Consider the following 17,647-nt stretch of genomic DNA (forward strand, 5'->3'; position numbering starts at 1 on the left):
CACTGCAGCCCCAACTTCCTGGGCTCAAGTGATTCCCCTGCCTCAGCTTTCTGGATAGCTGGAACTACAGGTGCATGCCACCACACCCTTCTAATTTTAAAAATAATTTTCTAGAGATGAGGTTTCACTACATTGCCTACGTTGATCTCAAACTCCTGGTCTCAAACAATTCTCCTCTCTCAGCCTCCCAAAGTGCCAGGATTACAGGAGCCACTGTATCAGGCCCCTTCAGACCTTTTTACTGTAGATGTCATGTACTCATCTGGTATTTAAAAGAGCAAAACTCCTCCCTATTTCAAGTGCTATAAATTATCCTCCACACTTTCCAGTGAATATTTGTTGACTATTTTGGGGCTCTCCTGCTTTCAGGTCCATCAGATGTTGTCCTGACACTTCCTTCTTCTCTCACATGTATACCATGCAGGTCTTGTGTTTTTGGTGGTTTATTTCTACCAACTTCTTTTGGAGCCTATAGAGCAACCTTGTCATATAGTTTTGTTATAAACGTTGTCCATGAAAATTTGGCTTTTTCTATTTGCTCTGTTTTTATGTATGGTTTCACAATGATTGAAAACTTCTGCTGCCTCTGCCACTATAGTCTCTTGGTTTTATATGCATGTTTACTATTATGTGTATTCCAATATTATAAAAGGTTATGATCCAATTTAATCTTTCACTTATAATGCCTATCTTCTAAGTTTTTAAATTTGCCTTGGGATACCCATCTTTACTATCATTTTCCTTAAGTGTATACTAACATAGACAATTTCTATGCTCTTCTTGCATGCTTCTCATATAAATGAGGTAAGTTGGTTCTTCTAGGTTGTAGAAAGTAAATGTATTATTGTTAGAGTGTTCATCATTCCTGGCCTTGCCTTATATATCAATATACCCAAACTAAGGCTTTCTTTATGCGGTGGAAAGCCTGGGATTCGTAAGTGGTGGAAAATAAATAAATACACCTCATAGTTTTATGGAATTTTTCAGTAATCTAAATAAGACATCTACATAAGGTAAATTAAAATGTAATAAGCTGTTTGTCTGTCATTCACTTACCATTATTATCAGGAAAAGCTAATATCTAGGAGAAGGAAATAGGAAGAGATGTTTTCTCTGAAAATAGCTCCACCATAATTAGTGTTGACTAGGGAAAAACAAATATAAATGGCTATTTGCCAACTTGATCTAGATAACAATTACAGTTCTAATTTTTATTGAAATAATACTCACTGTCTTACCTTTCTGAATAAGAAATCTGTTGTTAAGTTGTTCCTGATGTCTAGAGATAACTACGTTTAGAGAATGAACTGGTATCCCTAAGAAAATTTAAGAGGTGTTTTGAATTTTAATCTTTATAATGGACTGGACTGTACTGTAACTTAAGAGAGATTTTTAAACTGAAGCACAAGAAATATTAAAACAAAATGCTATTGCAAAACTGAAATACTGTTTCATGAATATTTAATGAGTTCCTAGAATCTGTTTTATATCCTGAAGATATGGAAATAAAGATTCCACCCCTGTTTTCAAGGAAAGAAGTCAATTATTTTTTTTTTATGACGTGTGGTTCCCAAATGCTGGTCTACAGGTAGGTGCCACAATATGGGACAAGTTTTCACCAGTCTGTGATGAAAATTGGGAACAGAAGGGCCACGTAGTAAATTTTTATAAAGCCAAATTCATTTTACTTAAAAGTGGTTTTTTTTTTCCCCTAAACTTATGGCTTTCATACTTTTTTTACTGTCAAATAGGCTTTTGTTCAAGAAATTATGATAGTAAGAGATAGTTTTTGTTTTGTCTTGCTAATGCTTGCTTCTGAGAATTAAAAGTTAGTAACACCGTTCGGTTCCAGAAATTTTTTTAGGTTTTGATTCAACTCTTGAAACCTGAACCGCTATAGGAAGTTCTATCCCAAAAATAAAAATTATACCATATAAAGGAATGACTAAGTCTATTCTGAATTCAAACAGTTGTATAAATTAAGTTGTAGAGAAATCAAATGTAACAAATTAAAGTCTTAGAGGTTTCTCACAAACAGGTAAGATGAAGATATGAATAGACAAATAGCCAAAGACAAGAAAGGCAATATACAAAAAAAGGAATTTTAAAATGGCTTGTATAAACACATCGAAAGATGTTCAACTTCACCAGTAATAATGTAAATTAAAATAAGGCAGGTGGATCAGTATTTGAGAATATGGGCATTCTCACAGTCTGCCGTTGGAAGAAAGTATTGGTACAAACTTCCTTGAAATCTACTTAACAGTATTTATCAAGAGTCTTAACAATGCAGAAAGTCTAAGAATGAGTGATCTTGTTTCTAAAACCTGTTCTGAAAAAGATTTTGGAGTTGCAATTAGAGAATCCTTCTCCTGGATGTTTGTGGCTGTGTTGCCAACAATTAGAAACATAAAGATCTATAGTAAAATGTTTTTTAAAATTATAATCACATATTAAAATATCATGCAGTCATAAAAGTCATTTTAAGAAGATCTAATAATGTGAAAAAATGTTAAAAGGATATAATATATATATGTTTTACATAAGAAAAAATATGTGCATATAATGAAAAACAATGCTTCAGTGGTTCTTTCTCAGCAATAGGATTATATGTGCTTTCTTTGTTTTCTTTTGATTTATTTACTATATTTTCCAAATTTCCAACAAGGAACATGTGTTACTTTCATAATTGAAGAAAATTATTATTAAAAATTGTGTACTTTTTAAAAAGAAAATTATTAGTAGTGAGTTAATGGGTTTAGTTTCTAACTCTGAAGATGGACCCAATTAAAGCTATGGGTTCAATGGTATAAAGCAGAAGCCTATATATTAAAAAGTACATTTTGTTTGTTGGGGATAAATTGGTTTCTTTATTTCTTCTCTCCTATGAACACAGACATTGCCACTCTTATGTTACAAGGATGAAATATTAATTAAAAGAGAATTACTAAAACAAAATGTCTGTAGTTTTTTAGACAGATACGTATGTTGATACCATCATTGCAACATAACTAGTGTTTAGGTGTCCTGTGTGGATTACCAAGAAGCATGTAAAGTATGTAAAGAACCACAGAGAAATTATTTTGTAAATACAAATTATGATTCTCTTAGCATCACTTTTATTTGTATGTGTTGCAGTATAACCTTGAATATTTGGATGCAAGCCATAACCATGTGATAACTCTTGAGGGATTTAGAGGTCTGATGAAACTGAAGCACTTAGACTTGAGCTGGAATCAACTGAAAAAATCTGGCGATGAAATAAATACGTTATGCAAACATATCACAAGCCTTCTTACACTTAATATTCAACATAATCCATGGCAAAAGGTATGCCACAGACATGTTACTAAAAAGCAAAGATTTTTATTTCAGAGACATTTCCCTTCTAACTTTCCTATTCAGTAATAGCCAGAGATGGGCAAACTGTCTTTGTTTTTCTAGACTTCCTTCCATGAAGTCATTCATAAGTTGGATTTAATGTACTGATCAAATTAATCAGATGGTAATATAAGAAAAAAACTATAATTTCATGTCAGATTTTTTGTAACCTCGAATAGATCGAGAACATTATTGCTTTGAGTCATTGATGTCATTGCCATTTGCAAACCTCTAGAGAGTTTATATATATAGTTCAGTGTGCCAGAACTCTATATTAATGAGGCATGAGAACCAAGAATAATATAATACAGTGAGAGAGGCATACTATTAAGGAAGAAACATAATTTGATTTATAATATATCCTAATCTGTGATTAAGCAACATGTTTTACAATTTTATTTTGCTTTTTGTATTATTTGTATTACTTGCTTTTTATTTTAAGTCCGGAAGTCACCTCTCCTCACAACCTGCATTACAAAGTCTTATGTTCTCTTATAAAAAGGAAATCTGAACATTATTTTTTCTCATTACAAAAATATGTATATTAATGCTAGGTAATTTCCATATTTCATGACTACATTTAAGTGTATCTTCAAGTATTTAAAATAAGTCCAAAGATTATAATTTCAAGAATCTTCCTTTCTCTGCCTTTAAAAGATGTATATAAGGCTGTGTTCAGCCTATAAAAAGGAAACTAAAGCACAATTGGTCTTTTAAATTAGCCACATTACTAAGTTCGTATTGTTGTATTTCTTCTTATTTGCTCAGTAGAAGTGAAGACTGTTTTTCTTTTGCCAAAGCATATTTCCTGGATGATCACAGTACAGCTATCTCCCTCTTGCCAAATTGGATTGTCAAGGGCTAAAGATCTGTGTTGAATCACACATGGAGATGACTAGCTTACTGTTGATCTAGATAAACCAGGAGTCGCTACAATTGTTCTTTTAACACTTTTTACCACGGTCACTTTCCAACAGCTTATGGGATTTCCCTCCCTCATCAGAGTAGAACCATCCACCTTCAAACAAACAGATTAATTCTTAAATATAATTTCATTTCAACTATTATTGAAATAATTCAGCTTTTATTTTTAGTTATATGTAATGAACAAGGAAATGCATAATTTTGAATTCTATGGAAGGATATGAAAAATCACTCATTTTCATGCCATATTTAATAGTTTATCTTAAAAGAAATAATTTTTTGCTGTTTTTCCCAAGCCAGCCACATTGAGACTGAGTGTTATTGGCAGATTAAAGACTCTTACCCATTTAAATGGAGTCTTCATTTCTGAAGAAGAAGCAACAGCAGCTATGAAATTTATTGCTGGAACAAGGATAACTCAGGTTAGATTTTACTGTTTACTATTCATTGTGCTATTTAGAACATACAAATAGTATTTCCCATACTCTTCTGTCAGTAAGATTTTATATTCCCTCTTAACATATTAATAAAAATTTTTTTTTTTTTTTTTTTTTTTTTTTTGAGACGGAGTTTCGCTCTTGTTACCCAGGCTGGAGTGCAATGGCGCGATCTCGGCTCACCGCAACCTCCGCCTCCTGGGTTCAGGCAATTCTCCTGCCTCAGCCTCCTGAGTAGCTGGGATTACAGGCACGCGCCACCATGCCCAGCTGATTTTTTGTATTTTTAGTAGAGACGGGGTTTCACCATGTTGACCAGGATGGTCTCGATCTCTTGACCTTGTGATCCACCCGCCTCGGCCTCCCAAAGTGCTGGGATTACAGGCTTGAGCCACCGCGCCCGGCCCATATTAATAAAAATTTAATACAGAGAAATCATAACACCTGATATTTGTTTCTGTTTAAATATATCTCATTTAAATACCAAATGGTTGTATGTATTCTCTTTATTATTCATGAACACTACACCAAAAATACCTCTAGGGTAACTGTTTTTTGCCTAGTCACCTGAACTTACCAGAGCCCTTTCTAGAACCTACTTGAAAATAAGCAATTTTCTGAAGATAAAGTAAGCTTAGAGGCCTTCAGAAAGCATTTAGTGAATTATCTATCTACTTAGTATTAATATTATATTTATTTGACTGAAAAGAATACAATCCATTAACATGGAAGGAGAGGAAATACCATTATTATCCATATTAAGAATGCTGTACTTTAGCCAAAGTAGCTTGAACATCCTAAATATATCTACTTTAGTTTTCTAGCTATTTACTTTTTGTGGAGTATCTGAATATTAATTCCTTAAGTGATATAATTTTTAATTTTGGAACTATTCAAATTTTTGAAAAGAAACTTTTTTGTTGATTAAAAAAATCATTAACACTCCAAAAGAAGAGTTGGAAATTTACCCTAAGAAAAGAACTGAAAATAGAACTACCTTCTACTCAGCAATTCCATTTCTGGGGCTATTCCCAAAAGAAAATTAATTGTTCTACTAAAAAGACATATGCATAAATATGTTCATTGCAGCACTATTCATAATAGCAAAAACATGGAATCAACCTAGGTGCACGTCTGTGGTGGACTGGATAAAGAAAACATGGAAAATGTACACCATGGAATCCTATGCAGCCATAAAAAAGAATGAAATCATGTTCTTCGCAGCAACATGAATGCAGCTGGAGACCATTATCCTAGGCAAATTAACACAGAAAGGAAAAACCAAATACCAACTGTTCTCACTTATAAGCAGGAGCTAAACACTGGGTACACATGGTCATAAAGATGGGGACAATACACATTGGGGAATACAAGGAGGAGGAGGGATATGGGTAGGGCTGAAAAATTGCCTATTTGAGTACTATGCTCACTATCTGGGTGATGGGTTCAATCCTACCCCAAATCTCAACATCATGCAATATATCCTTGTGACAAATCTGTACATATACCCCCTGAATCTAGAATAAAAATTGAAATTAAGAAGATTAAATATTTTTTAAAAAAGAAATCAGGCTGGGTGCAGTGGCCCACACATGTAATCCCAGCACTTTGGGAGGCCAAGGCGGATGGATTACCTGAGATCAGGAGTTTCACCAAGATGGTGAAACCCCATCTCTACTAAAAATACAAAAATTAGCCACCTGTGGTGGCATATGCCTGTAATCCCAGCTCCTCAGGAGAGTAAGGCAGGAGAATTGCTTGAGTCCGGGAAATGGAGGTTGCAGTGAGCTGAGATCGTGCCACTGCACTGTAGCCTGGCCAAAAAAGCAGAAAGTGAGAGAAAGATTGAGAGAGAGAGAGAGAGAAGAAGAAGAAGAAAGAAAGAGAAAGAAAATCAAAGCCTACTACAATCCTTTAAGACAATGTGTTATATGGCACAGAGCTAGACAAGTAGACCAATGGAACAGAATAAAGACCTAATATAGACTGTAGAAACTTTATAAATAACAGAGCTGCCTTTGCAGATCATGGAGATTATTCAATAAAAGGCTTTAAGGACTTTATTGTAAAAGGCAAAACCAGAAGTTTTTTTGAAGAAAATATCAGAGATTATCTTTATGACCTTGAATTAGTGAATAATTTAGTAGGCAAGAAACAAAGAGCATAAACCATAAATAATTAGATGTGTCTACATTTAAATTAATATATCTTTTTTCAAAGAAAATGAAAAGACAAGCTACATACTGGGAAAAGAAATTTGCAACACAACTGTCAAAAGATATTCTTTATATATGCAGAATATGTAAAGAAAAAGACAACCAGCCAAACAGAAAAGTGAACCGTAGATCTGAACAGACACTTCACTGGAGAGGAAATCAGAACAACCAATTAACTTAGGAAAAGATGCTCCACCACATTAGATTTCAAGAAAATAAACATTAAAATCACAGTGACCTACCAATTTTTGCCAGTTTTATAGATGAGCAAAAACTTTAAAGCCTGACAATACCAAGTTGTTGCAAGAATATGAAGTAAAAGTGTAATTTTTCCAAAGTGGTACAACCACACACACACATACATGTATTCAACAACCCAGCAATTTTACTTAGGGGCATATACTCTAAATAAATTCTTGCATGTATGTACCAGGAAACATGCACAAGAATATTCATGACAGCAGTGTTTATAATAGCAAAAACTGAATCAACCCCAATGTTCATTGACAGGAGAGTCATTAAGGGAATTCTATACACAGGACATATGAATGAACTGCAGCTACATAAGAAGCTTAGATGAATCTGATGAATATGATGCAAAAAAAGGCAAGTCATAGAAGGAATACATACATATTATTCAATTTACATAAAGTTCAAATATGTGCAAAACTAAATGATACATTGTTTATGGACACAGACATAGGACTATAAAGAAAGCAAGTCAATGGTGGACAAAACATTTGAGATAATGACCACTTCTAAAGGGAAGGAAAGAAAAGGGCTTAGATCAGGCCCACAGGGTGCTTGCAATGTATTCATAATATTCTAGCTCTTAAGTTGGTTTCACGGGTGGATTATATGGGTGTTCATATTATAATAATCCTTTTACAGTCTTATTATCTTGTAATAGTTCGATATTTGCTAAAACAGAAATAATGTAATTAAAATGTATCTAGATATTGAAAACAATTTAACACAAAGGAAATGTTCTATTTAAAAATTTTTAAAATTATTTACTGGGCCACTCATCTTCTCTAGGAAACAATAATTTTACTATATATCAACTAACCTGTGAATACTGTTTATTCACTGTATTTTTTAAATTTTATTAGTTATCTCTCTTACGGCATTCTAGTACTAAAGAGGAGAGACCACGGATACTTAGTATATGGCCTTCTGCCAAAATTCTGACGCAGATTTCAAAGTTAGGACCTCATTTACATCCAAGTGGAAACTGGTACTTGAAGGTAAAGCTAATTCTATTAAACCTAACATAAAGCTTAATTTAAATCTATTTTTAAGTCAGTGTTGGTCTGTGTATCAAAGGGCACAGATAGGTAAGGGACAGAAAGCTCGAAAGATTAATTAAAATAGGGAAGAAACACTTAAGATCTACCCTCTTGGCAAATTTCAAGTATACAATATAGTATCATTAAGTTTAGTCATAGGGTACATAGTACATTAGGGCCTCCAGAAATTACTTGTCTTGCATAACTGAAACTTTGTACCTCTTGACCAACATGTGTCCATTTCCCATTGCCCCCAGCCCCTGGCAACCACTATTCTACTCTCTCCTATTAGTTTGATTATTTTAGGTTTCTTTTTTTTTTTTTTTTTTGAGATGGAGTCTCGCTCTGTCACCCAGGCTGGAATGTAGTGACGCAATATTGGCTCACTGCAACCTCAGCCTCCTGGGTTCAAGCAATTTCTCCTGCTTCAGCCTGCCAAGTAGCTGGGACTACAGACATGTACCACCATGCCCCGCTAATTTTTGGTGTTTTTAGTACAGATAGGCTTTCACCTTGTTAGCCAGGATGGTCTCAATCTCCTGACCTTGTGATCCACCCACCTCAGCCTCCCAAAGTGCTGGGATTACAGGCGTGAGCCACCGCGCCCGGCCCTAGATTTCATATATAATTGAGATCATGAAGTTTTTAATTTACAGTGTATACTCATATCAAGTTTATACATCTTAAATATATGTAATTTTAAATTGTCAATTGTACCTCAACAGAGTTGGAAAAAATAAAAATAAGAAAGACGTTGTTATTATTAGAAAAAGTAATACATTTGTCACATTCTAAAAAATAAAAAAGGAGGTCAAGTCAGGAGTGGCTATGTCAGAGGGGCTGGGCCTTGACTGCGTTCACCATAGAATTAGAAATTTAAGATAAAGGTGCACTAAAACTGAAGGGTAGATTCTGATAACACGTCAGAATAGGCAAGCAAAATTTAAAGGCTCAGAGCCAGAGATCAATCCAAAATTTGGAACGCGAGATCAGGAATAATGACAAGAGAGTAGGAAAGCTGGTCAGAATTCAGCCAAGGATAAAGGAAAAGGTTATAGAATACCACCAGCTTCTTGCTACATTAGGTGTCTTTATACCTTTATACGTCTTGCCAAACATAGAAACTGGGCTAAGTGAAGCTGTTCCTTGAAAATGGGAGACATTGTTGGCATTACTTTTATTACAAGATAGATATATATATAGACATTGAGCTGCAAATGAAGGCCCAGTGACAGCTTTGGCTGACCCACAGGCAGTTCTGGAATTAGAATGGCCCTTTAAATTTGTCCTAAGTTGGGCTGAGATGGTCAGGCCTTCATATGTCTCCATTACTGGCTGAGGGCCAACTTGGGAAGGAGTATGACCTTGGCAGCTATCTACACTGAGGCGGTCCTGCAGGGACTGACAGCTGAAGGCTCTCTGCCGGAAGCTCTCCCAGCAGCTGAGACAAGTCCATTACTGCAGTGGGACTCTAGCACACCAGTGTCCTTAATACCATATAAATCCTCCTGGAGTTACAATCTTGTCAAATTTTACTTTTCTGTAAACTAATAGCTTTACAATATCTTTAGTTCCTGAAGGAATTATTTTGATGTTACTTTTAATATTTGAATTATTTCATTCGCTTTTTAAAATCTTATAACATTGATTGAATTTATTTATAAGATTCAGAAATAACATATAATGTAAATTATTCTACAGATAACTGCCTTAAATTTAGATGGACAACATCTTTTTGAAATCACAAATTTAGAAAAATTGGAAAATTTGAAATGGGCATCATTCAGCAATAATAATCTCACTAAAATGGAGGGCCTGGAATCCTGTATTAACCTGGAAGAGCTCATACTAGATGGAAATTGCATCTCAAAGATAGAAGGTAAAATATTTAAGAACTTTGAAGTACCAAAATGTGTATATCTAAACAACAGAGCAAAAAATAACAGGGAACAAAGTTTCTGAAGAGGAAGATATCTAGAAAAGTTCCAAGTTTCGTGGCAGAGTATTCTAAATACCTGTCTGAGGTAATGTAATTATCAGTTAGCTAGATTGGAGCATTCTACAATATGTATATATACTTCAAAACATGTTGTACAAGATAAATAGATATGTCAAATTAAAAAATAAAAGATAAATAAAAAATTAAAACCAGTTCCTACCCATTAGTGGAATTTGTGACTATGTCACTATATATAATGAGCCCAGGAAGCTGACTTTCACCTCCTGTGGTGTCTCTCTCCTCTCCTCTGTGCTAGTTTACAATCTGTTACCAAATCTAGCACATAAAAACTATGCAGTCATTAATGTCTGTAAAGTTGAATAAACAAATTAATCAGGTATGCTTTTGAAAAAGATAAAGCAACCTAGTTCAGTTTTGAAAATATAAAATTAGGTTATATTTAGAAATTTGAAGACTTTAACAAAAAATAAAAATTATACTCACTAGAGGTTTATTTGAGTGTTTAAAGTTCAGTATTAGAACATATTTTTCTGAACCAGAGAGAATCAAAAAGACTTTTCCTCCCTTCCCCCTTCCAAGCTTCTTAGATTCTTCACTTCATTTGGATTTATGCTTATCTACAGCTAAAAATCATGAGTTTAGAGAACATGTCCCAGAATATATAGTACAAAGTCAAGTATTTTCTGACTCCTTCCTTCCTAGCTTTATTTTATTCTCTCTTTTTTTTGAAATGGAATCTTCCTCTGTTGCCAGGCTGGAGTACAGTGGCGTAATTTCTGCTCACTGCAACCTCCTCCTCCTGGGTTCAAGCAATTCCCCTACCTCAACCTCCTATGTAGCTGGGACTACAGGCAGGTACCATCACGCCCAGCTAATTTTTTGTATTTTAGTAGAGACGGGGTTTCATCATGTTGTCCAGGATGGTCTGGGTCTCCTGACCTTGTGATCCACCTACCTCAGCCTCCCTATTTTATTCTTACCTTCATTAGAAAGAAATTGAAAGAAACTTTCCATGACTTTTTAGCAACTTTCTCTTATTTTCCCTCTCCATCTACTCAAAAGAGTAACTCCTAGAAATTAAAAAAATATATCCACAAGTGTGCACTATTTGATTGAAAAGAGAAATATGTATATGTGTGTGTATACACACACACACACTTATCTGAGTAAAGAATATTTCTGTATGTGCATTTTGGTGACATGGTTGTCTTTGTCAAGGAGAGAAGGTAAGAATTAGAAATCATGGCTGGGAAAGAGAATTCACACTTTATTCATTTTTGAATTGGATTATTTTTAGCATGTGTATATACTACACTTTTTATAAAATAGAAAATTTGATTTCAAAAAGTCATATATGTAAAAGCAAGTATTAAATATCTTTAAGATAGAATATATAACACTTGTTATATATTTCATTTTAATGGCTGCTAACAATATGTTTCTAAAACTTTCTTGATCTTAAGAATCACTTGGGATACTTACTGAATGTACAGATTCACAGGCCTCTCTTCTGTAGATTTCAGTTGAGTAAACCTAGGGGCAGCTTAGGTATCTGTGTCTAGAACTATCACCAGTCTGCCATTCCCATACAGCTGGATATTAGTTTTGCTTTGTACATACAATTAAAAATCCTATTTCCTTTTCATTTCCTTCTGTAAAGCTATTAAAGCGAAGAATCTTCCAATCTGTATTTTTCTTATACCCACTTTTTGGAGAAGATTCTTATTCAGACATGGGTAGGTTTCATACCAATTTAATGATTTTTGCTTTATGGCTTTGATCTATCTTGCTCTAGATTGATTCCCCTTTAGCATTGTGTAGTCCCACAATGGGAACTAATGTGAAAGGAGAACATAGATAATTATTTGATACTTTCCAAACATTATTCCATTTAATTTCATAACTCTTTGGAAGTAAATTTCAGTATGCCTATTTTATGGCTGAGAAAACTGAGGCTCAGAGGTTACATAATTTATGTATTGTTGCAAACCTAGTAGTGATACATTTGAAGCCAACTAGGATTCCAAAGTTCTTATCTTTCAACTGTACCATCCTGGCTACACTTATAAAGTGCTTGCAGTACATAGTGTACATAGGAGTTAGACTGGTCCCACTTTCTAAACTTCTATCTTACAGTACTTTTAAACATACAAAAGTAAAAGTTTGCTAAATGGTTCATTTTAATACAAATGATGCACTTTCCAGAATGTAATACTCTAGTTCCTTACCCTTAATATTTAAACATGAGGGCTGGTGATTATTTTGAGCTTTGTGTAGAGCTTTTTGTTGTCAAATGGTAAAAATCTTAAATTATCATTAATAATGTAATTATTAATTAATGATGTAATAATTAATTAATTTATTACATCAATTATTAATTTATTACATCATTAATAGTTATTATTAATGATGTAATAAATTATAAATCTTAATTTATTACATCATTTTAAGGTTATTTGAAAGAAAAATTCAATACTTTCATGTAATACCTTTTCTTAACTCCTAAGAAGAAGGAATCTACCTAAAAATTCCAAATTAGAATTTAATGTTTGAGATGGGGCTTATACACAAGATTATATTCTTCCAAAACAAAAGGAAAAGCAGCGATAGCTAGTATTACAGAATCTTTAAAACCATTTGAACCTAAAAATGATTTATTTGATTACAATAAAATGACCAGCCAGTTATTTTTAAATTGACCTTTTAGTATTATCTGAATCTTTCCTTGAATTTTATTTTTCTAGGTATTTCCAAGATGACTAAATTAACTCGCCTCAGCATAAATAATAATCTTCTCACTGGTTTGGAACAGCATACTTTTGATAATATGCTTCATCTTCACTCCCTTTCTCTTGAGAACAACAGAATCACTTCATTGAGTGGTTTACAAAAATCTTTTACTCTTGTTGAATTATATATAAGCAATAACTATATTGCTGTCAATCAGGAGATGTATAATTTAAAGGTAATCATCTGGGGTAGTAATTTTTTTGTTTTTAAAAATATTTATTGTTTCTTTATATTATGAAAGTAATGCATGTTTACTGCACAGAATTTGGAAAATATAAAGAAAATAAAAATAAGAGATTTATTTGCATTCAATTTATGTAGACATACAAACATATATGTGTGTAAACATAATGTCCCCATTTGCTATCCTTCTAGGGTAACTTTTTTTTCATACTTAAGTGTGATAACCCAAACCTATTTCTTCTAACTAGTGCCTTCTTCAATATTTCCAGGGATTCTTTAGCATTCTCCTGTTCTCAGTACAATTCTTGATATTCCCTCACTGTTTTCTTACCAGTTGGCTCAAACTATGTCACCTTTGCTCAGATTTGCTTTTTTTAATTCCCCAAAGAAACCACTAATTTAAGGCTGTTGTGTAATAGGATTTAAAAAGGTTTGATCAAAATGGAGGGTTTCTCTAGCACAGAACAAGAATTTACTTCAAATGTCATATGTGACTTCATTGTTTCTGAAGTTCAGTGGCCATTTTCTAACACTACGTGTCTTACACTGGCCTCTCCTTTTACTGATACAATATTATTATGACTTTATCTCCTACCAAAAACTTGTGTCCATTTCCTGTCTTTTCTTAGTTCAGACTTCTCAGCATTCCATTCCCCCAATACAATTACAACTTTTAGAGCTGGAGAGGCAACCTAATCAACAACACCAGCAACACAATAAGCCACTTCACATTATAATGCATAGTAGTTTTACTCCGTCTTATCTTCACCTCTCCCTTTCATACCTACCAAGACCCTTCCTTCACAACAAAGGAATATCAAAGTGTCTGGTTTAATAAGATAGCACATTTCCCTTAAGATGAATTCTACCCTCTCAGAAAGTAGAAGCACTTCAGTTTTATTGCTTTTCAAATACCAGTGTCTTTTATTCCTGTTATATCTATATAGACGCATATGTACCATTTATTAAGCCATTATTCAATAAATGAAGTACATTTGTCTTAAACATAGTAAAGTTTGCTCTAAGCCTTTACCATTAATAGATAATATATTTGGCACTAGTATCCTAAAAGTTATTCTGATTATATAACATAGACCATTGAAATATTGCACAAAATTCTACCTTAGTGGTCTGAAATGGTAACCCTTGCACTTAAAGTGCACTTAGGCTGGGCATGGTTGCTTATGCCTATAATTTCAGCACTTTGGGAGGCCATGGTGGGAGGATCACTTGAGCCTAGGAGTTTGAGCTTGCAATGTGCTATGATCTCACCACTGCACTCCAGCCTGAGCAACAGAGTGAGACCCCATCTTTAACAACAAAAAAAGTGCACTTAAAAGCACTGAAATCCTATGGAATAATAGGTAATTCTAATATTAAAATTTGAGAATGGCTAACCTCTTACTGGAGTGTTTTAAATGTACATATGGATAAATGTATGTATTTTATTACCTAGGGTTTATGCAACTTGGTCATTCTAGACATGTATGGAAACATTATTGTGTGGAATCAGGAAAACTACCGGTTGTTTGTAATATTTCATCTTCCAGAACTGAAAGCTTTGGATGGAATACCAATTGTAAGTTGTTTTATGACTTATAATATTTGCTCTAAGCTGCATACTCACATATTCATAGGACATAGTTATTTTGAACATTGCTTTATCACTAGCATGACAGCCAAATTTACTAGACTTAATACAGTCTAGATCTGGGTTTTTAAATTTTGTCATCTGGCCAATTCTTAATTGTCTGAATTGTGATGGAAAGGGAGGGAAAATGCTGCTTACAATGGAACCCACTGAATTCAATGCCTAAAAGGTAAAGAACACAATTTTATGGGACAGGGTAGAAAAGTTATTCTCTGGAGCTTTACCATCCTCTTAGGCCTAAAAGCAGCTTTCTATTTTCTGGGGAAATATAGTTGCTAATATTAATAATTAAGAAAAAATATATTTGAACCAAAAATGTAGTATGTCAACATTACTAAGTAAGCTAAAAAGAAAAGTAGACACAGACCTTAGGACTGAATGTGAAAGCAACATTTGGATACTTGGATTCCATAACAAGCAAATTCATAGGGCTCCTATTTTCCACATAACAAGGTAAATATATGACAAGGTGCAAAGAATAAAAGGTTTCCCTGTGTAATGTTGCCCAGCTCCAATCAGACAAGAAAACACATCAAACTTTCTAGAAAATTGAAAGAAAATTCATGATCATGTAGTACTCTGAAGTATTCCAAGAAGATTACTAATCCTATTCTTGCTGTTTTCTGGCCCCTCCTCAGAATGGACCACTAAAACATTCTCACTCCAACACATGAAAATTCCCTAGCACATTGTATACTGGGCTTTATTTAGTTGTTAGCTTTCACTAAAGAATGTTTTTAACATAGTACTGTATTTACTTTAAAGATGTTGTTGAGGATCTTATCTGTCCTATTTCTCTGTACCCTCATTTGAAGGGCCACATGAGAAAGCACTTTTAGAAATAAATGTAGGAGAAACATTTTCCCTAAGGAAAAGTTTTGTTCTGCTCACTAACAATGAGTGTATTAGTCTGTTCTCATGCTACTAATAAAGACATACCCAAGACTGGGCAATTTATAAAGGAAAGAGGTTTAATGGACTCACAGTTCCACATGGCTGGGAAGGCCTCACAATCATAGTGGAAGACAAAGGAAGAGCAAAGTCATGTCTTACATGGCAGCATGCAAGGGAGCAAGTGCAGGGGAACTACCCTTTATAAAACCATCAGATCTCATGAGACTTATTTACTATCACAAGAACAGCTGGGAAAAAACACCCCCATGATTCAATTACCTCCCACTGGGTCCTTCCCATGACGTGGGAATTATCACCACTGAAGGTGAGGTTTGGGTGAGGACACAGAGCCAAACCATATCATTTCACCCTGGTCCCTCCCAACTCTCATGTCCTCACATTTCAAAACCAATCATGCCTCCCCAACAGTCCCCCAAAGGCTTAACTCATTTCAGCATTAGTTCAAAATTCCACATTCCAAAGTCTGATCTGAGAGAAGTCAAGTCCCTCTGCCTATGAGCCTGTACAATCAAAAGCAAGTTAGTTACTTCCTAGATACAATGGGAGTACAGGTATTGGTTAAATACACCTGTACCAAATGGGAGAAATTGGCCAAAACAAAGGGGCTGCAGGCCACATGTGAGTCCAAAATCCAGCGAGGCAGTCAAGTCTTAAAGCTCTGAAATGATCTCCTTTGACTCCATGTCTTGCATCCAGGTCATGCTAATTCAAGAGGTGGGCTTCCATGGCCTTGAGCAGCTCCGCCCCTGAGGCTTTGCTGGATACAGGCTCCCTCCGGCTGCTTTCACTGGCTGGCGTTGAGTGTCTGTGGCTTTTCCAGGTGCACAGTGCAAGCTGTGGGTGGATCTACCATTCTAGGAATTGGAAGACGGTGGTCCTCTTCTCACAGCTCCAGTAGGCAGTGCCCTAGAGGGACTCTGTGTGGGGGCTCTGAACCCACATTTCTTTTTGGCATTGCCCTAGCAGAGATTCTCCAGGAGGGCTCCACCCCTGCAATAGGCTTATGCCTGGATATCCTAGCATTTCCATACACCCTCTGAAATCTAGGCAGAGGTTCCCAAACCTCAATTAATGACTTCTGTGTACCCACAGGACCAACACCACGTCAAAGCTGCCAAGGCTTAGGGCTTTCACCCTCTAAAACCATGGCTTCAGCTATATATTGGCTCCTTTTAGCCATGGCTAGAGTGACTGGGACACAGGTTACCAAGTCTCTAGACTGCATACAGTAGAGGGGACCCTAGACCCCTTTAGGAAACCATTTTTCCCTTCTAGGCCTCCAGGCCTGTGATGAGAGGGGCTGCTGTGAAGGTCTCTGACATGCCCTAGAGACATTTTCCCATTGTCTTGGCGATTTCCATTTGGCACCTCATTATTTATGCAAATTTTTGTAGCCAGCTTGAATTTCTCCCCAGAAAATGGGATTTTCCTTTCTACTGCATCATCAGGCTGAAAATTTTTCAAACTTTTATGTTCTGCTTCCTCTTGAACACTTTGCCACTTCGAAATGTCTTTCACCAGATACCCTAAATCATCTCCCTCAAGTTCAAAGTTCCACAGATCTCTAGGGCTGGGGCAAAATGCCACCAATCTCTTTGCATAGCAAGAGTGACCTTTACTCCAGTTCCCAACTAGTTCCTTATCTCCATCTGAGAACACCTCAGTCTGGACCGTATTGTCCATATCACTGTCAGCATTTTGGTCAAAGCAATGCAACAAGTCTCTAGGAAGTTACAAAGTTTCCCACATTTTCCTATCTTCTAAGCCCTCCAAACTGTTCCAACCTCTTCCTGTTACCCATTTCCAAAGTCACTTCCACATTTTCAGGTATCTTCACAGTAGCATGTGACTCTATCAGTACCAACTTACTGTATTAGTCTGTTCTCATGCCACCAATAAAG

The 17,647-nt window shown here is 35.1% G+C and overlaps 2 protein-coding genes across 2 annotated transcripts in view; one reads left to right on the forward strand and one right to left on the reverse strand.

The window, feature by feature from the left end:
* The window catches only part of RTN1 (reticulon 1), a 470,076-nt gene that overhangs the window by 369,105 nt on the left and 83,324 nt on the right, over nucleotides 1-17,647 (reverse strand). The gene's annotated exons all lie outside the window — the stretch shown is intronic.
* Nucleotides 1-17,647, forward strand: part of LRRC9 (leucine rich repeat containing 9) — a 131,565-nt gene that overhangs the window by 55,450 nt on the left and 58,468 nt on the right. Inside the window, exons 19-24 of the mRNA XM_037740475.1 lie at nucleotides 3,139-3,330; nucleotides 4,602-4,727; nucleotides 8,071-8,205; nucleotides 9,949-10,126; nucleotides 12,952-13,172; nucleotides 14,637-14,759. Of these exons, the coding sequence (XP_037596403.1) occupies nucleotides 3,139-3,330; nucleotides 4,602-4,727; nucleotides 8,071-8,205; nucleotides 9,949-10,126; nucleotides 12,952-13,172; nucleotides 14,637-14,759 (975 nt within the window). The remainder of the gene's footprint in view (nucleotides 1-3,138; nucleotides 3,331-4,601; nucleotides 4,728-8,070; nucleotides 8,206-9,948; nucleotides 10,127-12,951; nucleotides 13,173-14,636; nucleotides 14,760-17,647) is intronic.

This window comes from Cebus imitator, unplaced genomic scaffold (assembly GCF_001604975.1).
Source record: "Cebus imitator isolate Cc_AM_T3 unplaced genomic scaffold, Cebus_imitator-1.0 Scaffold83, whole genome shotgun sequence".
NCBI classification, from domain to species: Eukaryota; Metazoa; Chordata; class Mammalia; order Primates; family Cebidae; genus Cebus; species Cebus imitator.